Source organism: Rhinopithecus roxellana, chromosome 15, assembly GCF_007565055.1.
Source record: "Rhinopithecus roxellana isolate Shanxi Qingling chromosome 15, ASM756505v1, whole genome shotgun sequence".
Lineage (NCBI taxonomy): Eukaryota > Metazoa > Chordata > Mammalia > Primates > Cercopithecidae > Rhinopithecus > Rhinopithecus roxellana.
In genome coordinates, this window is record NC_044563.1 from 21,334,704 (window position 1) to 21,362,551 (window position 27,848).

Consider the following 27,848-nt stretch of genomic DNA (forward strand, 5'->3'; position numbering starts at 1 on the left):
CAGGCTTGAGCCACCACTGGCATGCCTGATATTTCTTTGTGTGAATGTACCATAATTATTTAGCCAGATCCCTTTTGATAGACATAGAGATTGCTTCCAAAGTTTTGCTATGATAAACAAGCCTATATTTATAGTATTTCACACATTGATAATATATCTATTGGATAAAATGCTTAGAGGCAAAACTGATAGGTCAAAGGAATTCATATTCATGATTTTGATAGATACTGACAATTTACTCATCATAGAGATTGTACACATTTATATTTCTTTTCTTTTCTTTTTTTTTGGGGGGACAGAGTCTGGCTCTGTCACCCAGGCTGGAGTGCAATAGCGCAATCTCATTTACATTTCTATCAGGAACATATGAGAGTGACTGTTTTCCCACACTCTCCAAAAGATATACATTATCAAACTTAAAGAAAAATTCTTTTTTTTTCTTTCCATGCCCAATGCAGCCATGGCTCGTGGTCCCAAGAAGTATCTGAACCAGACAGCAACTCCAGAACATTGGATGCTGCATAAATTGACCGGTGTGTTTGCTCCTTGTCTATCCACCGGTCCCCACAAGTTGAGAGAGTGTCTCCCCTTCATCATTTTCCTAAGGAACAGACTTAAGTATGCCCTGACAGGAGATGAAGTAAAGATTTGCATGTAGCGGTTCATTAAGATCGATGGCAAGGTCTGGACTGATATAACTTACCCTGCTGGATTCATGGATGTCATCAGCATTGACAAGACGGGAGAGAATTTCTCTCTGATCTATGACACCAAGGGTTGCTTTGCTGTATATCATATTACACCTGAGGAGGCCAAGTACAGGTGGCGCAAAGTGAGAAAAATCTTTGTGGACACCAAAGGAATCCCTCATCTGGACACTCAGGATGCTCGCACCATCTGCTACCCTGATCTCCTCATCAAGGTGAATGATACCATTCAGATTGATTTGGAGACTGGCAAGATACTGATTTCATCAAGTTTGACACTGGTAACCTACGTATGGTGACTGGAGGTGCTAACCTGGGAAGAATTGGTGTGATCACCAACAGAGACAGGCACCCTGGATCTTTTGACATGGTTCATGTGAAAGATGCCAGTGGCAACAGCTTTGCCACTCGACTTTCCAACATTTTTGTTATTGGCAAGGGCAACAAACCGTGAATTTCTCTTACCCGAGGAAAGGGTATCCGCCTCACCATTGCAGAAGAGAGAGACAAGAGACTGGCGGCCAAACAGAGCAGTGGGTGAAATGGTCCCTGGGTGACATGTTAGATCTTTGTACATTATTAAAAATAATGTGGCATGATTAATTAAATTTTTTTTTTTGGTCAATCTGGTGAAAAATGGTACTTTGGTGTGTTTTTCATGTGTATTTCTCCTACTATGAGCATAGATGATGATCTTTTCTTTTTTTTTCTTTTTTTTTTTTTTTGAGACGGAGTATCGCTCTGTCGCCTGGGCTGGAGTGCAGTGGCCGGATCTCAGCTCACTGCAAACTCCGCCTCCCGGGTTTACGCCATTCTCCTGCCTCAGCCTCCCAAGTAGCTGGGACTACAGGCGCCCGCCACCTTGCCTGGCTAGTTTTTTGTATTTTTTTTTTTAAGTAGAGACGGGGTTTCACCAGGTTAGCCAGGATGGTCTCGATCTCCTGACCTCGTGATCTGCCCGTCTCGGCCTCCCAAAGTGCTGGGATTACAGTCTTGAGCCACTGCGTCCGGCCTGATGATCTTTTCACACGTTTAAGAACAATTCATATGTTCTTTTCATTGAATTATCTTTTACATGCTTTGTTTTCTTTTTTTTTTTTTTTTTTTTTTTTTTGAGACGGAGTCTTGCTTTCTTGTCCAGGCTGGAGTGCAGTGGCTTGATCTCAGCTCAGTGCAACCTCTGCCCCCTGGGTTCAAGCAATTCTCCTGCCTCAGCCTCCCAAGTAGCTGGGACTACAAGCATGTGCTACCACACCCGGCTAATTTTTGTATTTTTAGTAGAGATAGAGTTTCACCATGTTGACCAGGCTGGTCTTGAACTCCTGACCTCAGGTGATCTGCCCACCTCGGCCTCCCAAAGTGCTGGGATTACAGGCGTGAGCCAACACGCCCGGCCCTTCTTTTTCTTTTTTTTTTTTTGAGACAGAGTCTCGCTCTGTCTCCAGGCTGGAGTGCAGTGGTATGATTTCGGCTCACTGCAACCTCTGCCTTCCGGGTTCAAGCAATTCCCCTGCCTCAGTTTCCTGAGTAGGTGGGACTATAGGCATGCACCACCACACCCAGTTCATTTTTGTATTTTTAGTAGAGATGGGGTTTTACCATGTTGGCCAGGCTGGTCTCAAACTCCTGACCTCAGATGATCCCCCCACCTTGGCCTCCCAAGAGCTGTTGATATTTTTATTCATTTGTAGGTGCTCTTTATATATTAGGGAGATTAATCCTTTGCTGCTTGGAATAAGTTTCCTAGATTGGTACTTCGGTTGCTTTATTATTATTATTATTATTATTTTTTGAGATATGGTTTCACTTTGCACTGAGGCTAGAGTTAGATGGCATGATCACGGCTCACTGCAGTCTCAACCTCCCAGGCTCAAGCGATCTTCCCATGTCAGCCTCCAGAATAGCTAGGACTACAGGCATGCACCACTGCTCATGACTAATTTTTTTTTTTTTTTTTTGAGATGGAATCTCACTCTGTTGCCAAGACTGGAATGCAGAGGCATGATCTCGGCTCACTGCAACCTCTGCCTCCTGGGTTCAAGCAAGTCTCGTGCCTCAGCCTCTTGAGTAGCTGTGATTATAGGCATGTTACAGGCGTGTGCCAGCACGCCCGGCTAATTTTTGTATTTTTAGTAGCGACGGGGTTTCACCGTGTGGCCCAGGCTGGTCTTGAACTCCTGACCTCAAGAGATCCACCCACCTCGCCCTCCCAAAGTGCTGGGATTACAAGCATGAGCCACCATACCCGACCAGTTCTCTCATTTCTAAAAATGTTGCATTGATGGGGTTCAGGATATGCTACTCTAATATGACCAGAATATGTCATCCCAAAATACGCTTCTATCACTGGAAACGCTCATGAAGGCAAAAAGCAGAGACTCAAATCTGCATAACAAATCTTACCCTTGTTTATGGTGTTTTTCCTGGCCACCTCACTTTTCTTTGCTTCAGCAGGCAAGGGTATTTAGGTCACCTCTTGGAGATTTACTCATTTCTCTCAGTATCTCCCATGTATCCATAAAGTGTATATGTTAATAAACTTGTTTTTCTCTTAATCTGTCTTTTGTTACAGGGGTCTGCCCCTACTAAGAACGATGAAGGGTAGTGAAGAAGGTATTTTAGTTCCCCTATGACATCATATTTTAAAACATGTATAAGCCACAAAAAGCCTGCAAAATCAAACTTGTTTCTGAGCCAACAGCTTGCCACCTGTACTTGCTAGTCATAGGAAAATGGATTGGAAAACCAAGGTAGGGAGGCTATAAATTGCATGGGCCAGACTCATGCAGCTGTGACCATGGCGCTCACCATATCCTGGTTCAGGACAAGGGGATGCTTCCTGAATACCAACTGTCCCTTATGGCAATCCAGCAGTGAGGTGGAACCCCGCTGCTCCCACCAAATGGCCCAGTTTGGAAGAATTCATGGATGAGACTGAGGCTGAGCCTGTTGAGAAGAACCTGTGGAGCAGTAAGTAGACCAGGACTGTTTCCCTGAGTTCTAATCCGTGGCCTGGGGCAAGGCATTTCCCCTATCTGGGTTCTTATCCCACCCGGTGGGATGTGGCGGGGAGTGGTTATAGAACACTGCAGTTGACCCTTGAACATGAGCTCAAACTGCGCAGGTCCAATTACAGGTAGATTTCGTTCTGCCTCTGCCACTCCTGAGACTGCAAGACCAACCCCTCCTCTTCCTCCTTCTCCTGAGCCTTCTCATCATGAAGACAACAAACATGGAAAAACATTATGATGATCCACTTCCACTTAATGAATAGTAAATATATTTCCTCTTCCCTACGATTTCCTTAATAACATTTTCTTTTCTCCAGCTTACTTTAAGAACACAGTATATAATCTCTGTAACATACAAAATATATGTCAATCAACTTTATGTTCTCAGTAAGGCTTCTGTTCAACAGTAGGCTACTAGTAGTTAAGTTCTGGGGGTGTGAAAAGTTATCTGTGGATTTTCAACTGAGCACGGGGGTCAATGCCCCTAACCCCCTCATTGTTCAAGCGTCAAGTGTAGATGATCTCAAAGTTCCCTTCCGGTTCTGAGATTAAGGGGGGCTAATTTTAATGACCTGGGACAGCCACATTTTAGAACACTTCTATCACTGGATATTTTCTGCTTAAGGAAAACAACTTATACATGCACATCACTTTCCTGGAATCAAAGTCTTCCAGGTAAAACCACATGAAGTAGACAGGGCAGAGATTCTCACCCCCCCCCCTTTTTTTTTTTTTTTTTTTTGAGACAGAGTTTTACTCTTGTTGCCCAAGTGTGAGTGAAATGGCGCAATATTGGCTCGCTGCAACCTCCACCTCCTGGGTTCAAGCGATTCTCCTGCCTCAGCCTCCCAAGTAACTAGGACTACAGGTACATGCTCCCATACCAGGCTAATGTTTTTGTATTTTTAGTAGAAACACGGTTTCACCATGTTGGCCAGGCTGGTCTCAAACTCTTGCCCTCAGATGATCTGCCTGCCTTGGCCTCCCAAAGTGCTGGGATTACAGGTGTGAGCCACCATGCCTGGCCTTCTCATCCTCATTTTTAACATGAAAAACTTAAGGCCCAGACAGACGTGGCAGTTAATAAGCACGAAGTCAGTAGTTCTGGGTTTAAGTTCCAGCTTAGAGAGTGAACAGCTATGTGACCTTGGGCCAGTAGTCACCTAACCTCCATTTCTTTACCTATAAAATGGAGACAAGGCTGGGTACAGTGGCTCATGCCTATAATCCCAGCACTTTGGGAGGCCAAGGTAGGAGGATCAATCGAGTCCAGGGATTTGAGATCAGCCTGAGCAACACGGTGAAACTCTGTCTCTACAAAAATACAAAAATTAGCCAGGCATGGTGGTACATGCCTGTAGTCCCAGCTACTTGGGGGACTGAGCTGGAAGGATCACTTAAGCCTGCGAGGTTGAGGCTGTGGAGAGTAATGATCATGTCACTGCACTCCAGCCTGGGTGACAGAGTGAGATTCTGTTTCAAAAAAAAAAAAAAAATCTGGTAACAATAAAATAACCTATTTTAGGAAGTTAGAGAGAAAATTAAGCAAGCATTATGAATGGATCAATTATGATACTGCATGTCAAGCACTTAGCACAAACCTATGTTATGGACTAAATGTTTGTGTCCCTCAAAATTCACATGTTGAAGCTGTAACCTCCAGTGTGGTTGTATTTGGACACGGGGCCTCTAAAGAGTAATTCAGATTAAATAAAGTAATCAGGGTGGGGCCCTGATCGGACAGAATTCGTGTCCATGTGAGAGGAGACACTGGAGAGCTCACTTTCTCTAATACCCACATTGCCTGCACAAGCACCTGAGGAAAGGCCATGTGAGGACATAGCAAGAAGGCAGCCATCCGTAAGCTGGGAAGAGAGCCCTCATCAGAAATCAATTCAGTTGGAATCTTAATCTTGGACTTCCAGCCTCCAGAACTGTGAGAAAATAAAACCTGTTGTTAAAGCCATTTGGCCTGTGGTATTTTGTGATAGTAGTCCAAGGTGCTAATACATCCTTGCACATCCAATATACATTAGTTATTGTTGTTATCTGTTGTTACTGTTACTTCTCATGTCCAAAGTCCCACAACAAGGAAGTCAGTGAGTGGCTGAGCCCAGCTGAGGAAGCAGGTCCTTCACTCATCAGGCCACCTTCCTGCTCTTGTGGCAGGAATCCCCCCAGTCCGCTCCTGGGACTCCCTGTCTCCATGATTGCCTCTATCCATCCCTCCACCTCAACCACAAGGGCAGGGCTTATGGTACAGGAGGGGTGTGTGTGTGTGTGTGTGTGTGTGTGTGTGTGTGTGTGAGACTAACCCAGAGGAAGGGGAGCTGTGGGGTAAGCAGGAGGAGGTTCCTTCCCTGATCAAAAGAAGCAGGAAATTCTCTTCTGTCTCTGGTTCCTGGAAACTTCTTCTTCTTTTTCTTTTCTTTTCTTTTCTTTCTTTTTTTTTTTTTTTTTTTTTTTGAGACAGAGTTTCACTCTTGTTGCCCAGGCTGGAGTGTAATGATTCGATCTCAGCTCACTGCAACCTCTGCCTCCCAGGTTCAAGTGATTCTTCTGCCTCAGTCTCCCGAGTAGCTGGGATCACAGGCATCCGCCACTATACCTGGTTAATTTTGTATTTTTAGTAGAGACGACGGTTTCTCCATGTTGGTCAGGCTGGTCTTGAACTCCCGACCTCAGGTGATCCACCTGCCTTGGCCTCCCAAACAGCTGGGATTATAGGCATGAGCCATCGCGCCCAGCCCGGGAACTTCTTTAAGCTCTAGGAAGATAGGGATTGCAGGGGTAGTTCTGAGATTAACCATCCCTAGTCCAAATAGGAACAAGCCCAAGGAATAGGCATGGAAGGAAATCAACTGATCCTTCCTGACCCAAATTCTTCCCTTGAAGATGCACTGAAAGTTCTTGGAGGCATTTGAAAAACCTGAACCTCTTGCCCAGAACTCTAGAGGCATCATAAACAGATAACATACTTTCGCACCTCCAAGGTGTCTCCTAACATATACCATCTCATTTTATCCTCATAAAAGACTGGCAAGCCTTACAGTTGGCAGAGCTCAGTCTTGGAAGAGATGTACCTTATATGTGCATGTCACTTAAGAGGCCTTTCTCCCACCACCTTTTGTCATCACACAGATGGGTGTCTTTTCCTCTCAGTGGTGAAGACAAGCCAGCCTAACCCATGCCTGAGTCCCATAGAGTACCCCATACAGGGCCTTGTGTAAGTAGGTGCTCAATAAATTTTGTAGATGGATGAATAATGCCAGTGACCAGATCAGAGAGAAGTAAAACAGGGTGGCCTACTGGAGAGGATAGTGTTGCCATTGTTCTAAGGGAGCAAGCTCAGGTATCTGTTCCTACAGCCTGGTACATCCACTCCTGCGCAGGCACCTGACATCATTTTAATATTTATTATGTCATCATTATTATAACTGTCACTTATTGTCCACCGTTCAAAGTTAAAGTTCTTTGCAAATATCAAATCATTGTTCCTCACATCCACTATTATGAGTTTCATTTAACAGATGAGGAAATGGAGGTACAGCCTAGTTAAGTAATTTGCCCAAGGTTATTTAGCCAAAAATAGTGGAGCTGGGATTCAAACCTGATTGTTTATATCCTGGCCTTACAATTTTCTCTTTTTATCTTTTTGAGATGGAGTTTCGCTCTTGTTGCCCAGGCTGGAGTGCAATGGCGCGGTCTCGGCTCACGCCTTCCGGGTTCAAGTGATTCTCCTGCCTCAGCCTCCCCAGTAGCTGGGATTACAGGCGCCCGCCACTACGCCCGGGTAATTTTTGTATTTTTATTAGAGACGAGGTATCGCCATGTTAGCCAGGCCGGTCTCCAGCTCCTGACCTCAGGTAATCCGCCCACCTCGGCCTCCCGAAGTGCCGGGATTATAGGCGCGAGCCACCACGCCCGACCTTGGACTTAACAATTTTCAAAGTTCCTCCACTTCCCTCAGCTTAGCCTCACAATGTTCCTGGGAAGCAGACAGGAGTTTCCACGGACCACCCTAGGCCATACTGCACGTAGGAGCAGATGTGGAAGTAGAACCCAGGTCTCCCTGGGGCTTGTTCTGACACACAAAGGTCTGCATTGTGAAAGGACATGAAAGTCACACCTGTGGGGACTTAGGACCCAGCTAAATCCATGGCTGTGAATTCATCTCGGGATGCAGCGTTCCTGTAAGAAAAGAAAAGAAAAGAAAAGAAAAGAAAAGAAAAGAAAAGAAAAGAAAAGAAAAGGAGAGCTACGACGCGTGGACAGACGCTTTTGCTCCAGTTTCCATAGACACTGCCCCATTTGCTCCTGCTGTTCCCTCCTGTTAGAACATCTTCATCCCACGCTCTTACTCTCGCTGACTCATCATGTTTCACAATACACTTGGATTTTTCTCTCTTCCAGGAAACCTCTGCCCCTCTCTGAAGAGGGAAAAAGTGACCCTCCTCATACTCCCAGAGTACCAGGTGATTCTCATAGCATTATCATTAAAAATCAGGGGCTGCATTCTCTCCCTCTGTCCCAGTAGTCTGGGAGCTCCTCAGGGGTGAGGACTCCCCTTTTTCATCCTGGTGTTTCCTATTGGCAATGCCTGCCACTCAGTAGTAGGTGCTTGTTGACTGAGACTATTGATCACAGACAGGTTCGAATGTCTTTGTTCCCTCATCTCTACCCCTGTTAAGGGATTATGGAGTGTCCTACTCATTTCGGGCATATAGAAGATGCTGTTAAAGTGTATTGAATTGAATGTAACAATCATTCTGCAAAATCTGAGCAGAGAAGTCATTTGGTTTCAAAACACTTAGATAAAAACATTAAGGTGGCTCACGCCTGTAATTCCAACACTTTGGGAGGCCGAGGCAGGCAAATTACTTGAAACCAGGAGCTCGAGACCCTGACTACTAAAAATACAAAAATGAGCCGGTCGTGGTAGCGCGCGCCTGTAAATCTCAGCTACTCAGGAGGCTGAGGCACGAGAACAGCTTGAACCGAGAGGCAGAGGTTGCAGTGAGCCGATATCGCCACTGAACTCCAGCCAGGGTGACAGCGAAACTGTGTCAGAAAAACAGGAAACAAAAAACCTGTGAGGTACTGAGATCACAAACTAGTGCTCAAAATATACCGATTTCCTTTCTTGTCTGGACTAAAGGAGGGTAGGGAAGGGTGAGAAGGAGGAGATCGGCCCTCCCAACAAGTCTCATCTTCCCCAGATGCGGCTCGGGGCTCAGGGGCTGCAAGTACTCTGTCTTTGCACAGAGGGGTGGGGACTCCAGCTGTGCATGGGGCGCACACTAGGCCCATAGCTTGTAATGGACCAGATGTAAAGTAAGGGAGGCGAAGCAGACGCTCTCTTGGAAAGGAGGCGCCTGAGTCCGTCTTAGGGCTTCCCCCAGCCAACTGTTTCCCAAATCAGTATACAGTAGGCACTTGGTAAATACTAAGCCTAGTAAAGGACTGAATGATGGTAGACCGAACCCCCGAAGCAAAAGAGAAAGGGTCCAACAGCGCCTCCTTGAGGTGCTCTGCCCCAAGCCACGGGGAGAAACGTTGCAGCCCGTGCCGAACGCTGGACAGCATAAAGGATTCCCGACTGCCGGGCAGCGGTGCTCGGAGGGCACAGGTCTACGCCGTCCCTCACGCAGTTTCGGAGAAGGAGCGCTGGGCCCATGGAGGGAAGGCGGCAGGCTCGGCGGCTCCGGAAGCTCGCTGGGGCAGGGGCTCAGGGCGGAGGTCTGATGGTGGAGGCCACCGAGAACTGTCACGGAGCCGCGTCCGCACAGCAAGCATCCCTTCTTCATTCAGGGCGAGTGTGTATTTGGGGCGGCGCGCGGGGGTGCTGACCAAGACCGGAGAGCTCCCGGCGCCGCCGCCGGCGGACCGAAGGCTAGAACCCCTATGAGCGCCCCCCAGCGCCCCTGAGCGCTCCCTGCCGGTGCACGACGCCCCCCGCGGGAGGCAGGGATCAGCAGAGCCTCGCGCCGCGAGGCCCGCCCCCATCTCCCCACAAAGACCGTGAGCCCTGGGTCCGAGCCCTCCGCGCAGGGACCGGGCGGTTGCCCGGCGCATTGTCCCTCGGCGGCCTTCTGGCCCCGCCGGAGCGGATGCCGGGAGGTCCACGCAGGGACCGCGGCCGGAGGGGTGGGCGGAGCTGCCGGGGGGTGGGGCCCCCGGGGCGGGGCGCGCTGTGTCGCGGGTCGGTGCTCGGTCCTGCTGGAGACTGCCAGTGGCACACACTCGGTCCCGAGATGGCGAGCGTGCGAGTGGCGAAGGTAACCGCATATAGGATGACCCCTTTCTCTTGGCTCCCCTAGCCCCCCGCATTCCCTCCTCTCTCCATCCCCTCCTCGGCTCTCCGAGCACATTCATTTATTTGTCTGGGCACCAGGGCTGGCTGAATCCCTGTCCTTCCCGCCCTCTACTCAGAGGAGGACTGGCCTGCAAGAGTGGCCAGAGTTGGAGTTTTGGGGGTTTGGGGACCTCTGCTTGAGGCTTTTGCGTGGTGAAGATGAGCTAGCTCCTCCAAAACTGGTTTCAATTTCGCTTTTCCTGCCTGAGACTTGTGATAATAACTGGGTGCATCTCCAGTGCAGGAAACGTCCTTGGCATCTTGGTGCCAGGCATTCTGCTACTGCTGGTGGTGGGTTATGAACACAGATGACCAGGATGAAGTCCTTGCCTTGGAATAAGCCCATGGCCCATCCCATAATTTGATGCCTGCATTACTAGAGTCCTGAGAAACACGGAATGCTGATTAGAATTTGGGGCAAAGTTCCCTGGGTATTCTCTGGAGAAAAGATGCGGAGGTGGACCTGGAAGGCCTCCTGGAGTAGGTGGCTTGCATTCGTGAGTTCTACAAGTGTTGAATGCCTACATGTGCTGGCCCTGTTCTAGGAGGTGGCGGGGTGGGGCGGGCAGAGATGAACACAAATCCGGCCCTTGTTGAATTTTATTCCTATCAGGGACACGATAAGATCTGGAAGGATGGGGAGGGGGCAGTTCCCTCCAGAAGGTGGGAAAACCCAGGGTGTTGGAGATGGATTAGGGAGGAAGGTGATCCTGGTGAAGTGAGTATGGCACCGCAAGTCTCTCAGAAGTGCCCCTTCCAGTCTGCAGGGTGGAGGGGCAGGCTCTGGGGGAGGAAGAGGGTGCCTGCTACCCGCAGCCTCTGAGAAGAAAATGGCCTCAGACTGGGACGCCCAGAGCAGGCTTGGCCTAGATCCTAAATCTGAAGGTTGGCAGCAAAATGAGGCAGAGGGTCTTTCCAGCCAAGTGGAAGAGAGATGGGAGCCAGAATTTACTGCACTGGAACCATTACATGCCAAACAGTTTACATGGTTATTTCATCTAATTCTCACAGCAGTTCTGTAAGATAAGTAATATATACCTGCATTTTACAAATGAGGAAATTGAGGCGCAGAGAAAATAACTTGCTTGTCCAGAGTCTTTCAGTAAGGAGCAATGGGACAGGAATATGAAGCCAGGTCCACAGGCCTCCAGCCTGCAGGCTCTTTCAATGAATGGTCTTTCTACTTTCATTTTCTGTTCCTGTTAGTCGGGTGATTTCCTATTAGGCAGTAGGAAAGAACTGTGTGTTTTAAATTGGGTTTCAACTTCCTCAGGCTTTGGGAAAGTTTTGGCAGGACTCACCCTAAATAGATAAAGTCCAAGTGTGCCCAGTTATAGTAAAGTCAGAGAAATGTTTATTCCCAGTTCTTCTCTGGTCAGCCTTGGGCTTTGTTCTTGCCAAAGAGTCACAGATGATAGAGAAACTCTTAGGAGTGCAGATGCTTCTAGTTTGGGGTAAAGATAAATGAGGGGCCATTGACTCTGGGTGGGAGGCACCAGAAGCAGCTTATTGGTTGAACAGAGATGGAAGGTAGACTGAGAGATAGGAGGGGGGCATGGGATGTGTTTATATTATATGTTGGGGGTGGGGAGAAGGCAGAGAAAGTTCAAATGGTCCCCAGTGTTAAAGGACCCCTCCTCAACTGTGGACTGGGTTTGGAGAGCTTCCGTTTCTCAACCTCATCACTGCTGACATTTTGGGTCAGATAACTCTTATGTATCCATTGTATGTTTTTAGATTTAAGGTTACTGCAAGGTTTGTAAATAATATCTTATAACTCGTTATTTTAAACTAATGACAAGTTAATACTGATTGCATAAACAAGCAAACAAGCAAAATGAAAACTAATAAAGGCCAGGCGTGGTGTCTCACTCCTGTAATATCAGCACTTTGAGAGGCTGAGGTTGGCGGATTGCTTGAGCCCAGGAGTTTGAGACCAGCCTGGGTAACACGGGCGCATTGCATGAGCCCAGGAGTTCCAGCTTGGGTAATACAGCCAAACCCTGTCTCTACAAAAAGTACCAAAATTAGCTGGGCATAGTAGCACACTCCTGTAGTCCCAGCTACTTGGGAGGCTGAGGTGGCAGGATCACCTGAGCCCGGGAGGTTGAGGCTGCAGTGAGCTGTGATTGTGCCACTGCACTCTAGTCTGGGTGACAGAGTGAGGCACTGTCTCAAAAAAAAAAAAAAACCAAAAACCAAAAAACAAAACAAAAACCTAATACAAACTGTACACTTTAACTTCATCTTTCCACTTTTTAACTTTCTTTCTTTCTTTCTTTCTTTCTTTCTTTCTTTCTTTCTTTCTTCTTTCTTTCTTTCTTTCTTTCTTTCTCTTTCTTTCTTTCTTTCTCTTTCTTTCTTTTTTTCTCTTTCTCTTTCTCTCTCTTTCTTTCTTCCTTTCTTTTCTTTCTTTCTCTTTCTTTCTCTCCTCTCTCTCCTCCTTTCTCTTTCTCTTTCTCTTCTCTTCTCTTCTCTTCTTTTTTCTTTTCTTCACAGAGTTTCGCTCTTGTTGCCCAGGCTGGAGTGCAATGGTGCAATCTTGGCTCACCGCAACCTCCGCCTCCAGGTTCAATTCGCCTACCTCAGCCTCCCGAGTAGCTGGGATTATAGGCGCCTGCCACCACGCCCAGCTAATTTTTGTATTTTAGTAGCGGTGGGGTTTCACCATGTTAGCCAGGCTGGTCTTGAATTCCTGACCTTAGGTAATCCACCGGCTTCAGCCTCCCAAAGTGCTGGGATTACAGGCGTAGCCACTGTGCCCAGCCCTAATCTGTTTTTCTGTGCACTCATTATAACCAGTGAGTTTTGTACCTTCAGCTGATTTCTTTTCTTTTGTTCTTTCTTTCTTTCTTTCTTTCTTTCTTTCTTTCTTTCTTTCTTTCTTTCTTTCTTTCTTTCTTTCTTTCCTTCCTTCCTTCCTTCCTTCCTTCCTTCTTTCTTCCCTCCCTCCCTCCCTGCTTGCTTGCTTTCTTCCTTCCTTTCTTTCTCTTTCTTTCTTTCTTTCTTTCTTTCTTTCTTTCTTTCTTTCTTTCTTTCTTTCTTTCCTTCTCTCTCTCTCTCTCTCTCTTTCTTTCTTTCTTTCTTTCCTTCTCTCTCTCTCTCTTTCTTTCTTTTTCTTTCTTTCTTCTTTCCTTTCTTCAGAGTTTCCCTCTTGTTGCCTAGGCTGTGGTGCAATAGTGTAATCTCGCCTCACCATAACCTCCACCTCCTGGGTTCAGGTGATTCTCCTGCCTCAGCCTCCCAAGTAGCTGGGATTATAGGCATGCACCACCACGCCTCGCTAATTTTGTATTTTTAGTAGAGACGGGGTTTCGCCATGTTGTCCAGGCTGATCTTGAATTCCTGACCTCAGGTGATCCACCCACCTCACCCTCCTAAAGTGCTGGGATTACAGACGTGAGCCACCAGGCCCAGCCCAGATGATTTTTTATTGCTCATTAAATTTTTTTAAAAATTTCTGATTGAAGAACTCCTTTTTCGCATTTCTTGTAGGACAGGTCTCGTGTTGATGACATCTCTCAGCTTTTGTTTGTCTGGGAAAGTCTTTATTTCTCCTTCATGTTTGAAGGATATTTTCACTGGATATACTATTCTATGGTAAAAGTTTTTTCCCTCAGTCATATTTTATTTAAATATGTCATACCATTCTCCCTTGGCCTGTAAGATTTCCACTGAAAAGTCTGCTGCCAGACATATTGGAACTCCATTGTGTGTTGTTTATTTTCTCTTGCTGCTGTTAGGACCCTTTCTTTATCCCTGACCTCTGGAAGATTGATTATTAAATGTCTTTGAGGTGGTCTTCTTTGGGTTAAGTCTGCATGGTGTTCTATAACCTTCTCCTGGGTTCACGCCATTCTCCTGCCTCAGCCTCCCGAGTAGCTGGGACCACAGGTGCCCACTACCACGCCCAGCTAATTTTTTTTTCTTTTAGTATTTTTAGTAGAGATGGGGTTTCACTGTGTTAGCCAGGATGGTCTCGATCTCCTGACCTCGTGATCCGCCAACCTCGGCCTCCCAAAGTCTTTGTTTATTCTTTTATTCTTTTGCTTCATCTGACTGTATTTTCAAATACCCTGTCTTTAAACACTCTAATTCTTCTGCTTGATCAATTCTGCTATTAAAAGGCTCTGATGCATTTTAGTATGTTAATTGCATTTTTTCTTTTCTTTTTTTTTTTTGAGACAGAGTTTCGCTCTTGTTGCCCAGATTAGAGTGCAATGGTGTGATCTCGGCTCACTGCAACCTCTGCCTCTCCAATTCTCCTGCCTCAGCCTCCCAAGTATCTGGGATTACAGGCATGTGCCACCATGCCTGGCTAATTTTTGTATTTTTAGTAGAAATGGGGGTTTCACCATGTTGGCCAGGCTGGTCTTGAACTCCTGACCTCAGGTGATCTGCCCGCCTTGGCCTCCTAAAGTGCTGGGATTACAGGCGTGAGCCACTGCACGCGGCCTCAATTGCATTTTTTGACTCCGGGATTTCTGCTTGATTCTTTTTAATTATTTCAATTTTTTTTGTTGTTGTTGTTAAATTTGTTGACGGGATTCTGAATTCCTTCTCTGTGGAGGAAATATTTAATTTCTTTGAGTTTCCTCAAAACAGCTATTTTGATTTCTCTGTCTGAAAGGTCACATATCTCTGTTTCTCTGGACTTGGCCCCTTATGCCTTATTTAGTTCGTTTGGTGAGGCTGTGTTTTCCTGGATCGTCTTGAAGCTTGTGGATGTTTGTTGGTGTCTGGGCACTGAGGAGTTAGGTATTTTTTATAGTCTTTGTAGTCTGGGCTCATTTGTACTCATCCTTCTTGGGAAGGCTTTCTAGGTATTCGAAGGGCTTGGCTGTTGTGATCTAATTTTTGGTCACTGCAGCCATGTCTACATTAGGGGGCACTCTAAGCCTAGTAACACTGTAGCTCTTGCAGCCTTTTAGAGGGCACTACCTTGGTGGTTTTGGATAACATCAGGAAGAATTCTCTGGATTACCAGGTAGAGACTCTCATTTTCTTCCCTTACTTTCTCCCAAACAAATGGAATCTTACTCTCTGTGCTGAGCTCCCTGGAGCTGGGCGATGTGTGACACAAGCATCCCCATGGTCACTAGAACTGGGACTGCACTAGGTCAGGCCTGAAGCCAACATAACACTTGGGTTTGCCCAAGGCCCGCTGTAATCACTACCTGGCTATGCCCTATGTTCGCTCAAGGCCCCTAGGGCTCTACAATCAGCAGGTGGTGAAGCCAGTCAGGGTTGTGTCCTTCCCTTTAGGGCAGTTAGCTCGCTGCTGGGCCCCAGACAGGTCCACAGTTGCTGTCCACGGGCCAGGGCCTGCAGTCGGAAACCTTAGAAATTTACCTGGTGCTCTGTTCTACTGCAACTAAGCTGGCACCGAAACCACAGGACACAGTCCTTCCCACTCTTCCCTCCCCTTTCCCCAGATATGGGAGTCTCTCCCCTTGTCCACCACCACCACGGGTCTATGAGGAGTACTGCCAGGGTACTACTGCTGATGTTCGCCTAAGGTCCGAAGGCCCTTCAGTCAGCTTGTGGTGAATGTGATCAGGTCTGAGACTCACCCTGCAGGGCAGCGGTCTCCCCTCTTGTTGGGCCTAATAATGCTTTGTTAGGATGTTTATCAGCATCTCTGGCCTCTACCCACCCTCCCAATTGGTGCAAACGGAAAAATGTTCCCAGATACTACCAAATGTCCCTAGTTAGATAAAACTTGCCCCTGGTTGAGAACCACTGGTTTGTACCAATTCATTGTTCCAGAGAAATGTGACCTGCCCTTGAGTGTCTTTTTATCTTCCCCAACAAGAGAAGGCCTGTAGTCCCACAAGACGGACCCTAAAAGAGGGGCAGCATTCCTTTGTCGAATACATTTGAGAAGTACTGCATGCTGTGGGCCCACATCTTGGTCAATCACCATACACAATAGCATATTAAAGGCTCGGAGAAGTTCTACAGTGAAGAAATCTCTTTAGCCTAGATTTCCCAAATGTACTTGACCTTGGAACGCTTTTCCTGTGCTCCCTATTGACCTTCTGCAGGACATACTGCACACATTTGCCCCATCTGGGCCCTCTACCCTGGTGCTTCTCCCCTTCTCTGCATGGTTTCCTGCTCATTCTGCAAGGCCCAGCTCACAGAGTGTACCCTCTATGAAGCCTTCTTTCTCCCCTCTCATCTCCTTCCCTACTGTATATCCATACACATTCACATAATCACATCCATGTTTTGTCCATTACTCTACTGAAATTCTTGAGGACTGAGTCCTGTCTCAGTTACATGCCAGTAGAGAATGCTCAGTAATAGCTGTTGGGAGAATTCAAAAGGGATATTCAGGTGCTCGGGCAACAGTTCTGGGAAGGTGAGTCACTCCTTGCCCCCTTGTTTCCCCGCTTGGAGTTCTTCTCTGCTGTGGTCTTCTGGAGTCATTTGCTTTCTCCAGCCCTGATCTGGCAGAGTTTGAAGCGGTGGGGTTATGTCTTTGCTGTAGATGCTCAGTAGATGCTTATGGAAGGAAGAAAGGAAGAGAGGCAGGGAATTAGAACCTAGTTAGACTTTCTAGGAAGAAGGCTAGAGAGCAAAGGTTAAGTACCCTGCTTTCAAGAGAAAAGCCTCCTAAGAGCACTTACTCCCAAGTTTTAATATCTGGGAGAAGTGATCTATTTTTCCCTGCACCTAGTACCTAGGTGTACCAGAGTTGTGGTGAGGCCACAGTCAGAAAATTCACTTAAAGCACCAGCACTGGCCGGGCGCGGTGGCTCACGCCTGTAATCCCAGCACTTTGGGAGGCCGAGGCGGTGGATCACGAGGTCAGGAGATGGAGACCATCCTGGCTAACATGGTGAAACCCCGTCGCTACTAAAAATACAAAAAATTAGCCGGGCGTGGTGGTGGGCGCCTGTAGTCCCAGCTACTCAGGAGGCTGAGGCAGGAGAATGGCGTGAACCCGGGAGGCGGAGATTGCAGTGAGCCGAGATCGTGCCACTGCACTCCAGCCTGGGCGATAGAGCGAGACTCCATCTCAAAAAAAAAAAAAAAGGAAAAAGAAAAAAGAAAAAAGAAAAAGTACCAACACTGTGCCTGATACATACTAAGTGCTCAGTAAAGGCAGGCTCTGACTTTACCGGCTTCCGCCCCTAAGATGGCCAGTTTTGGACTTGGGACAGCTTGCTGCTGGGACAGGGGGAGGGGGCTGAAATAGGGAGGACTAAGCCAACTGCCCACTCACTTGTGTCCCCTGCAGGAGCTGGAGGATCTTCAGAATAAGCCTCCCCCGTACCTGCGGAACCTGTCCAGCAGTGATGCCAATGTCCTGGTGTGGCACGCTCTCCTCCTACCTGTGAGTATCCATGGGGACCATGGCTTTGGATTGGGGACACCTTAGGCCAGGGACATGGGCAGGGAGGGTTAGGACTAGGCAAGAATTTTCCCTGCCTTGGGATCCTTTTACTGGAGGTTATCATTGCTGGAGGGGTCCTCTCTCTGAACTGATTGCTTCTGAGATCCAGATACTTCTGAGGTTCATCTTCCAATAAAGATGCGAAAGGACTTTTGGACTTAGTAGGAGACTCCTTCCTTAAATCAGTAGCCACCAAGCCCACCACAGAACTTCAGGAGACAAACAACATCAAAAAGAAGAAGAAATAAAGATCTCTTGGACCTTTGTCAAGGGGTAGGGATAAACTTCCAGGCTCCCACCGTTGGTAGAATTTGCTCCCGCAAACTTAAATTATATTTTGTTTTTCTTTAGTCTTATTTCAGAAAATTGTTACATATGAAAACATAAATGCTCATTTCTACTGTTCTTATTTTTCTCTGTTTATTATTTGGTATTTTTTTGCTAAAGTCTCTCTGAAAGCCGTATTCCAAAACAGTTATCAGAGTGCAGATGTCTCTTTTTTTCATCCGATTATTAGTGACTAAAGATACTTTGAGAAATTAATCTACGCTTTTCGTTACTTGGAAATAAAATTGAAGACATTGAACTTTTGGTTAGTCACAGCTCTTTGGAATGTCAAGGGAATAATTCATCTTATTATTTAGGATTTGGACTTTTTTTTTTTTTTTTTTTTTTTTGAGACAGAGTCTCACTGTGTCGCCCAGGCTGGAGGGCAGTGGTATGATGTCAGTTCCTTGCAACCTCCACTTCCCGGGTTCAAGCGATTCTCCTGCCTCAGCCTCCTGAGTAGCTGCGACTACAGGCATGTGTCACTATGTCTGGCTAATTTTTGTATTTTTAGTGGAGACAGGGTTTTGCCATGTTGGCCAGGCTGGTCTCAAACCCCTGGCCTCAAGTGGTTTGCCCACCTCGGCCTCCCAAAGTGCTGGGATTACAGTTGTGAGCCACCGCACCCAACAGAGTTTACTTTTTATTGACAATGCAGTGGCCTAGGTTGTGCCATCTTCTCTTTAAACTATACTGTAGTCCAGAAAAGTAGGGAAAGGCCTGAGTCAGGTCACCATAGGAATCTGTCAAGTCCCTTGGGTTACTGTGTTGAAGTGATCCACTTACCTGGCTTAGAGTGAGGACACCTGTTCTAGGCCTCAGGTGCCAGGAGAAGATGCTCAAAGGAGCTCCAGGGACTGATTATATCTCCAAGGAGACCAACTTTGAGATGATGAAAGTAAAGCGGGGGTGATAGGAAAACCTAGGAAAGGTCTCGTTTAGCAGAATACTATGAAGTCAGAGGACCTCAATGGTTGGCAAGACCAAGGTGGTTAAGTGGGCCCCAGGAATTGGCCACAGACCTTCCACCCATATAGGTGTCCTGAAGAAACATGATACTTGGGAGGAATCCCAGAACTGGAGGACCAAAGCTTGATGTAAGTCATCAGCTAAGCGGGCCTGAAGGTTCCTGGTGAGGCCATAAAGGAGGGGATGGTTGACTGGCAGAGGAAGGAGAACCAGGAAAGGTCTTTTGGAATAGCAGACAAATTCCTCCTCAAAGACTCGGTCTCAGTTTATGTGTTCACCAAAGTGGCCCCACTTGTCACATCTTGGTCATGGAAGGTTTCAGCTCGATCAGCCTTTTGAAGCTAATAGTAAGAATTGTCATTCCTTGAGAGTCTCCTGTAGACCAAGTGCTGTTTTAAGCACACGACATATGAGGTCATATTGAATCTTCTCAACCATCCAATGAGGAAGGTTGTCTTCCTCTTAAAATTGCGGAGATAGAAACCAAGGAGGTGAAATAACTGGTCTGTGGTCACTCAGAGTAAGGTAGCAGGAGTGGAGTTCAGCAGACTCCAGGGTCTTCCCTTTTAACCACTCCATGAAAAATGAATAGTTTTCAAAATTTTTTAAAAAGTAGCAGGCTGGGCACGGTGGCTCACACCTGTAATCCCAGCACTTTGAGAGGCTGAGGTGGGTGGATCACCAGGGGTCAGAAGTTTGAGACCAGCCTGGCCAACATGGTTAAACCTTGTCTCTAGTAAAAATACAAAAATTAGCTGGGCATGGTTGTGGGCACCTATAATCCCAGCTACTCAGGAGGCTCAGGCACGAGAATCTCTTGAACCTGGGAGGCGGAGGTTGCAGTGAGCTGAGAATGGGCCATCGCACTCCAGCCTGGATGACAAGAGTGAAACTCTGTCTCCAAAAAGCAATAACAAAAAGTAGCAAAATACTTTATTTAACCTAGAACTTAGAAGGTAGTAGGACTTTCTCAATTGACTATAAGATACAGTATGGAATCCTCTGGTCCAACTTCTCCATTTTACAAACACGGAAACTTATCCTCAGAAAAAGCTTAGTCACACAGCAAGCCTGAGACAGAGATGGGACAGGTCCCCAGAGCTCTCAGCTCCATGACTCTGCTACCTCCTTCCTCTGTTAAGCCCAGAAAGAAGCCCTTTCAGGCAGGACACACTGATACCCCTGTCTTAGTCCATTTGTGTTGCTGTAAAGGAATACCTGAGGCTGTATAATATATAGAGAAAGGTTTATTTGGCTCAAGCTTCTGCAGGCTGTATAAGAAGCATGGCGCCAGGCGCAGTGGCTCATCCCTATAATCCCAGCACTTTGGGAGGCCGAGGCAGGTGGATCACCTGAGGTCGGGAGTTCAAGACCAGCCTGACCAACATAGAGAAACCCCGTCTGTACTAAAAATACAAAATTAGCCAGCCATGGTGGTGCATGCCTGTAATCCCACCTAGTTAGGAGGCTGAGGCAGGAGAATCGCTTGCACCTGGAGGCAGAGGTTGCGGTGAGCCGAGATCATGCCATTGCACTCCGACCTGGGCAACGAGAGTGAAACTCCATCTCAAAAAAAAAAAAAAAAAGGAAGCATGGCACCAGCATCTGCTTCTGGTGAGGTCTCAGGAAGCTTCCACTCATGGTGGATGGCAAATGGGAGCCACATGTACAGATCACATGGCAAGAGTGAGAGAGAGAGAGAGAGAGAGAGAGAGAGAGAGAGAGAGAGAGAGAGAGAGAGAGGTGCCAGGATCTTCTAAACAACCAGCTTTTTTCAGTAAGTAATAGAGTAAGAACTCTCTTATTACTGAGGATGGCACTGAGCCATTCATGAGGGATCTGCCCCCAGGACCTATACACCTCCTACTAGGCCCCACCTCCAACACTGGAGATCACTCTGGAGTGCAGAGTGAGACTCACTGCAACCTCTGCCTCCCAGGTTCAAGCAATTCTCATGCCTCAGCCTCCTGAGCAGCTGGGACTACAGGTGCACGCTACCACGCCTAGCTACTTTTTTGTATTTTAGTGGAGATGGGATTTCATCATGTTGCCCAGGCTGATCTCAAACTCCTGAGCCCAGGCAGTCCACCTGCCTCAGCTTCCCAAAGTGCTAGGATTACAGGCATGAGCCACCACCGTGCCAGTCTTGGGGATAAAATTTCAACCTGAGATTTGAGGAGACAAACATCCAACCACAGCACCCTCCCATCCTGCTCTGAGGCCTCAGCCATTGGCCTTCTCTGACTGATAGGCCCAGCCTTTTCTTCTTGAGACCATAAAAGACGAGATATTTTCTCTTTATCTTCCTACTCTTTTATACTCCATCTTTTTTTTTTTTTGAGACGGAGTTTTACTCTTATTGCCCAGGCTGGAGTGCAAGGCTGTGATCTCTGCTCACCACAACGTCGGCCTCCCAGGTTCAACTTCCACTTCTCGGTTCCTGCCTCCACCTCCTGTGTAGCGGGTATTATAGGCACACGCCACCATGCGCAGCTAATTTTGTATTTTTAGTAGAGACAGGGTTTCTCCATGTTGGTCAGGCTGGTCTCGAACTGCCGACCTCAGGTGATCCACCCACCTTGCACTCCCAAAGTGCTGGGATTATGAGCATGAGCCACCGCCCCCGGCCTAGTTACTCCATCTCTTACCTCAGTGTGCTCAAGGTCACCATGATTTCTGTTTTGCCCATTAAGGAGGAGGAGCTCTGAAAATCTTGACTCTCTGCTTAACCACATATGCCATTCTTGCTGTCTTTGCTCTGTCTTTTCAATAACAAAGGTTCTGAAAAGATTTGGTAATTTGGAACCAACCAGAAGGCCCCTTTGTTCTGCACTGGGGTCACCCAGGCTCTGGGGTTTCTCCCTCCTAGGGCTGTGAGTAGTCATCTTGTGTAAAGGTGTAGGGTTGACAGTGCCGGGTTCCCATCCCTGCAAGGCTGCTGTTGTCCTAGGTGAGTTACTTACATACACTGAACTTGAGTTTTCTCCTCTGTAAATAGAGACACCAATAATTGTGAGTTTTTATACCTATTGTAGTAACTGACACATATGTAGTACTTGCCATGTGCCAGGCGCTGTTTTAAATCCTTGGCATAAATTAAATCATCTCATCCTCCCATATGCCTTATGAAGAAGTTTATTATTATTGTCATATGGAAGCATGGAGAGGTGAAGTTACTTGCTCAAGATCACATTGCTAGGGAGTGTCAGAGCCGAGTCACACCCAGGCACGGTGGCTCCGGAGTCTGTGTGACCCCCATACTCTGTTGCCCAGGCGAATGCATGTCAAGTCCTTAGCACAGGACAGCACAGATAGGCGCTCAGAAAAGTGTTCAGATCGCTCAAAGTCTAGAGGGTCTTCTCTTGGCTCCTTGCAGCTCCCAACCCCTCGGTCACTCCAGCCCCTGAGTTTGTTTCTTTTTAATCATGGTAAAATACACATAACACAATTTACTATCTTAACCGTTTTTAAGTATACAGTTCAGTGTCATTAAATAGGATTACAGCTGGGCATGGTGGCTCATGCCTGTAATTCCAGCACTTTGGGAGGCCAAGGTGGAAGGATCGCTTGAGGCCAGGAGTTCAAGACCAGCCCTGGCAACATAGTGAGACCCTATCAAAAAATTTTTAAAATTATCCAGGTGTAGTGGTGGGCTCCTGCAGTACCAGCTACTCAGGAGGCTGAGGTGGGAGGATCACTGGAGCCCAGAAGTTTGAGATTACAGTGAGCAGTGATAATGCCACTGCACTCCAGCCTGGATGACAGAGGGAGGCCCTGCTTCAGGAAACAAACAAACCACCATGGTTGCACCACCATCACCACCATTCATCTCTAGAACTTTTTGTCTACCTGTACTGAAACTCTGTACCCTTCAGTAACTCCCCATTCCTTTCTTTCCCCAGCACCTGGTGACCACTTTACTATTTCGTTTCTGTGAATTTGACTATTCTAGGTGCTGCACTTCAGTGATATCTTGCAATTTCTGTCCTTTTTTGTGTAGCTTATTTCCCTTAGCATAGTGTCTTCAAGGTTCATCCAGGTTGTAGCATATATCAGAATTTCTTTCCTTTTAAGGCTAAATAATACTCCATTGTGTGTATATGCCACGTTTTGTTGATTGATCCACTTGGTTTGCTTTCACCTTTTGGCTGCTAGAAACATTGGTATACAAATACCTGTTTGCTTTCAGTTCTTTGGGTATCTACCCAGAAGTAGAACTGCCAGATCATATGGTGATTCAGTGTCTAATCTTCGGAGAAATGGCCATACTGTTTTCCACTGCAGCTGCACCATTGTATTTTCCGAAGTTCCTGAGTTCTTAGGATTTCCTCATTTTCTCCATTTCCTCACCCCCATTCTAATGTTCTAAGAAAGGATGTTCCATCGTTTTCTGCCATAATCTCAGAAATTCTTGAAAGCTGAGATGGTCCTTAGAGCTCATCTAGTCCATCTTTATCCACTTTACAAATGAGGAAACTGAGGCCTAGAGGTGGGAAGTGGCTCAACCGTGGTCACACAGCAAGAGCCAGGATCAGACTTCTCTGCCTCCCAGGCCAGTGCCCTTTGGTGATTTCACATTTTTACTAATCCATGACTCAGTTGTCAAATGAATGCTGGTGCTATGCGTATCCTGGCTCATGTTTCCCCCTGGGAGTGAAGCAGAGGATGCCTAGGACCCTGGGATGGGGGCAGGAAGGGAAGAAAACCAGACCAGAACTTGAACACTTTTCTCTCTGCACAGGACCAACCTCCCTACCACCTCAAAGCCTTCAATCTGTGCATCACCTTCCCGCCTGAGTATCCGTTCAGGGCTCCCACGATCAAATTCACAACCAAGATCTACCACCCCAACGTGGACGAGAGCGGATATGTTTGCCTGCCCATCATCAGCAGTGAGAATTGGAAGCCTTGCACCAAGACTTGCCAAGGTGGGGCTGGGCTTTGCCCGGGGGAGGGACTGATACTGGGTAGAGATTACTGGAAGGGGGGTTCACAGACTTATTCTGAGCTTGAAAAGCCCCGAAGAGAGAAGGTAAAAATTGTGAGTCTTGGCTGAACTTACTATGAGATACAAGGGATGCTTCCTGGACAGACTGACCTCCTCCTGCCTCTGTTCCTATACCTGGGCAGTTGTGACAGAGGGACATTGCTGTGGTTCACGAGACTAGGCAGCTTGGTTGTACAGGGAAGGGCTCGGGATAAGAAAGCCCGCTGTTCCCTCTGTGGACTTTGGGCAAGTTTTCGTTCCTTTCTGGGACTCAGTGTCCTAAATGACAGTGGAGGGAACTGGCCTCATAATGATAATAGCTGTCACTTGACTGAGCACTTTCAGCGCTGTGCTAAGAACATCACGTGCGGACTTCATTTTCATTTCCTCCACAACGCTGTGAGGTAGTGTTGTCGTTAGCCTTGTTGAATAGACCCGGACATTTGAGGCATGTGAGAGGCGAAGTGGTTGCCTAAGGTCATACAGGTGGCAAACGGCAGCACTTGGCTGAGTCGCGAGCCACACGTGACTGTTGCAACTGAGGAACTCAATTCTTTTCCTTTTTTAAGACGGAGTCTCACTCTGTTACCTAGGCTGGAGTGCAGTGGTGTGATCTCGGCTCACTGCAACCTCTGCCTCCCGGGTTCAGGCGATTCTCTGGCCTCAGCTTCTTGAGTAGCTGGAAGTACAGGCGTGTGCCACCATATCCAGCTAATTTTGTATTTTTAGTAGAGAGGGGTTTTGCCATGTTAGCCAGGCTGGTCTCGAACTCCTGACCTCAGGCGATCTGCCTATCTCGGCCTCCCAGAGTGCTGGGATTACAGGTGTGAGTCACTGCGCCTGGCTGGAACTCAATTCTTAATTGTACTTAATTTTAATTTTTTTTTTTTTTTTCTTTTGAGACACGGTCTGTCTCTACTGCCCAGGCAGTTAGTTCAATGGCGCGATCTTGGCTCACTGCAACCTCTGCCTCCTGGGCTCAAGCCATCCTCCCACCTCAGCCACCTGAGTAACTGGGACTACAGGAGCATGCCACTACACCTGGCTAATTTTTGTATGTTTTGTAGAGACCAGGTTTTGCCATGTTGCCCAGGCTGGTCTCAAACTCTTGAGTTCAAGCCATCCACCCATCTTGGCCTCCCAAAGTGCTGGGATCACAGGCGTGAGCCACCGTGCCCGGCCTGATTTTGATTCATTTAAATTTAGATGCCTGCATGTGGCTAATGGTTACCATATTGAACAACGCAGCTCTAGAGCCTGTGACTGAGTCAGTGTGCAATCCTCCACCTGGACCACCTCAGGAGTTTTTAACTCAGGAAACAAAAGTCCTTAGGTTGGTGGGAGTGGGAGCAGGGAGAGGAGTGGTCCTTAGATGAGCTTCAAGGGGTCTGGGAACTGTCTGTTTTGCACGTGGAGTGTGCATCTATCTCAGGAGATGGGCTGCTACCTTCACCAGGTTCCCAAAGGCATCTGTGAAAGATGAAGAGCCAGGGGGCCATGGTGGTTTTCAGTCTTTAGCCTTAGACCCCTTTTGCCCAAGGAAAAGTTTATTTGGACTATCCATACAATGGAGGAAAACAGAGTAGTTTTTGTTGAAATGGGGATAAGACCCAGAAACCTCACTTATTTCAGTGGCTCCCATGATGAAGAGCTTCTCTGAAGCCATGGAATGTAGTTGTTTGGAAACCACTGATGTAATCAGTCAAGGTCTTGGGTGTCACCAACCAAGAATGAGCAGGGTGTTTGATCTGGTCGTAGAGTCATCCTAAGAGATGGAACCTTTCCTCCAAGGAGTGGGTGTGGAGTATCAAGGCATTGGGAGTGGGCAGCCATGACCCCCTTCCCTCTGCCCTGATGTCCTGGCCTGTCTCTCCCCAGTCCTGGAGGCCCTGAATGTGCTAGTGAATAGACCGAATATCAGGGAGCCCCTGCGGATGGACCTCGCTGACCTGCTGACAGAGAATCCGGAGCTGTTCAGAAAGAATGCTGAAGAGTTCACCCTCCAATATGGAGTGGACCGGCCCTCCTAACTCATGTTCTGACCCTCTGTGCACTGGATCCTTGCCATGGTGGATGGACACACCTCATGGACTGAGGCCAGAGCCCCCTATGGCCCATTCCCCACTCATTTTTTCTTTCTTAGGTTGTTAGTCATTCGTTTGTGTGTGTGTGTGTGGTGGAGGGAAGGGAGCTGTGAGTGTGTGTGTTGTGTGTGGACTCACTCCCGGGTTCACCTGGCCACAGGTACACCCTTCCCACAGCCTTTGCATCCCCCAGAGCTAAGGGAGTTTAAGTTTGCAGAGTTACAGGCCGGTTCTCCAGCTCTCCATCTTAGAGAGACAGGTCATCTTGCAGGCCCGCTTGCAGGAAATAAGCCCAGCAGCCAACTCGAATTCCCCTAGGGCTCAGGCACTGAGGGCCTGGGGACAGTGGAGCGTATGGGTGGGAGACATATGGAGGGTACCCTATTTACACCTGAGTCAGCGGAGCCACTGATGGGAATCTACAGATTTAGGTGCGAAACCGTTTATTTTCCACAGATGAGTCACAATCTGAAAAATCAAACTTCCATCCTGAAAATCTGTATGTTTCAAAACCACTTGCCATCCTGTTAGATTGCCAGTTCCTGGGACCAGGCCTCAGACTGTGAAGTGTGTGTCCTGCAGCATCCAGTCCAGGGGGAGCCACAGAAACCGTGTTCTTGCTTAAGCCATTAAAGTCAGAGATGAATTCTGGAGTGCAGCTGAGTCTTTGATGAGGCGATGGGGTGCTTTCATCAGGACCAGAGAGGACTAGGGATTTAAGCATACATTTCTGACCTTGCTTCCCTTGGATGTTCCCCAAACATCATAAGGAATGTTGGCCATGGAAAAATAGGCCATCCTTGGACAGAGGTGCTTTCAGAAGGTACACAGGGATGACGTCCCCATTTCATTTTTTTTTATTTGAGAGAGAGTCTCACTCCGTCACCCAGGCTAGAGTGCAGCAGTGTGATCTCGGCTCACTGCAACCTCCGCCTCCTGAATTCAAGCGATTCTCCTGCCTCAGTCTCTTGAGTAGCTGGGATTACAGATGCCCGCCACCACGACTGGCTAATTTTTGTAATTTTAGTAAAGATAGGGTTTCACCATATTGGCCAGGCTGGTCTCGAACTCCTGACCTCAGGTGATCCAGCTGTCTTGGCCTCCCAAAGTGCTGGGATTACAGGTGTGAGCCACCACGCCCAGCCAATATCCCCGTTTTAAAGATGAGGCAATTGAGGCACAGAGCACTTCAGTGGATTGCTGGGGTCCACTCTGCCAGTCCACACCCCTGCAGGTGAGCCAGGGTTGTGGCTGGGATGTATTTTGTTTTCTGTATTTTTCATGAGCTGCTTTTATCAGCACACATGCCCCAAATGGCTGATAAAACCAGACTGGATAGTTAGCAGGAAATTGTAATCAGCTCAGGGGTCTGTATCTCATGAGCAATGGAAAAGCAAAAACAAGCCAACACTTCAGCCAGATAGAGGGATTAACTTAACCCAGAGGAAGAACTTTCTGGTTGTAACTGTTGTAAGCTCCTGGAATACTGCTGGCTTTCCAGAGACAGAATATGGGGTGATTTGAGTCAAGGAAGTCACCCAGATCCCACTTGTTTCTAGAGAATCTTCTCCAGCTCTTGCCCTGCAGTTCCCTTACCTGAGAAGTGTGGAAAGAGGGGAATATAACCAGGAGTGCCACCAGAGTCAAAATGTAAGTTTGTTTTTTATTTTTGGTGACCGCTTACTGAACACTTGAGTGGCAGGACGGGGCAAAGCTTTTTGCCCTTTTCATTATCTCATTTGACTCTCGCAACACCTTCATAAGGTTGCAACTCCCATTATCCCCTTTCAGCCTGTAAACTGAGGCCCAGAGAGGTTAACTGTATGGCCCAGTGTCACACAGCTGGTTAGTGGTGAGACCCAGGCCATTGCCCTTTCCCAGACACCTTGCACAGTTATTGATACCTCAGCAGGTGAGGAAACCCCTGTGTCCAGAGTTTATCATCCCAGAGTGCAGACGTTCCTGGGCCAAGTATGGAGAGGGCACTGAGGGGCCAGAGAGGA

At 47.5% G+C, this 27,848-nt stretch overlaps 1 protein-coding gene and 1 pseudogene across 2 annotated transcripts; both read left to right on the plus strand.

Moving 5' to 3' along the window:
* The first annotated feature begins 460 nt into the window (after positions 1-460).
* Positions 461-1,248, plus strand: LOC104654281 (annotated as a pseudogene).
* Positions 1,249-9,813: 8,565 nt separating this feature from the next.
* Positions 9,814-26,498, plus strand: UBE2L6 (ubiquitin conjugating enzyme E2 L6). Of its 2 annotated transcripts, none has more exons than XM_010353396.2 (4): positions 9,814-9,996; positions 17,323-17,418; positions 23,516-23,702; positions 25,640-26,498. In XM_010353396.2, exons 1-4 carry the CDS (start codon positions 9,829-9,831, stop codon positions 25,789-25,791), a joined length of 603 nt encoding a protein of 200 aa, XP_010351698.2. In that variant the 5' UTR covers positions 9,814-9,828; the 3' UTR covers positions 25,792-26,498. The 2 variants fall into 2 exon arrangements, with proteins under 2 accessions (XP_010351698.2, XP_030773915.1); XM_030918055.1 differs by lacking the exon at positions 9,814-9,996 and adding an exon at positions 10,283-10,570.
* Positions 26,499-27,848: the final 1,350 nt, after the last annotated feature.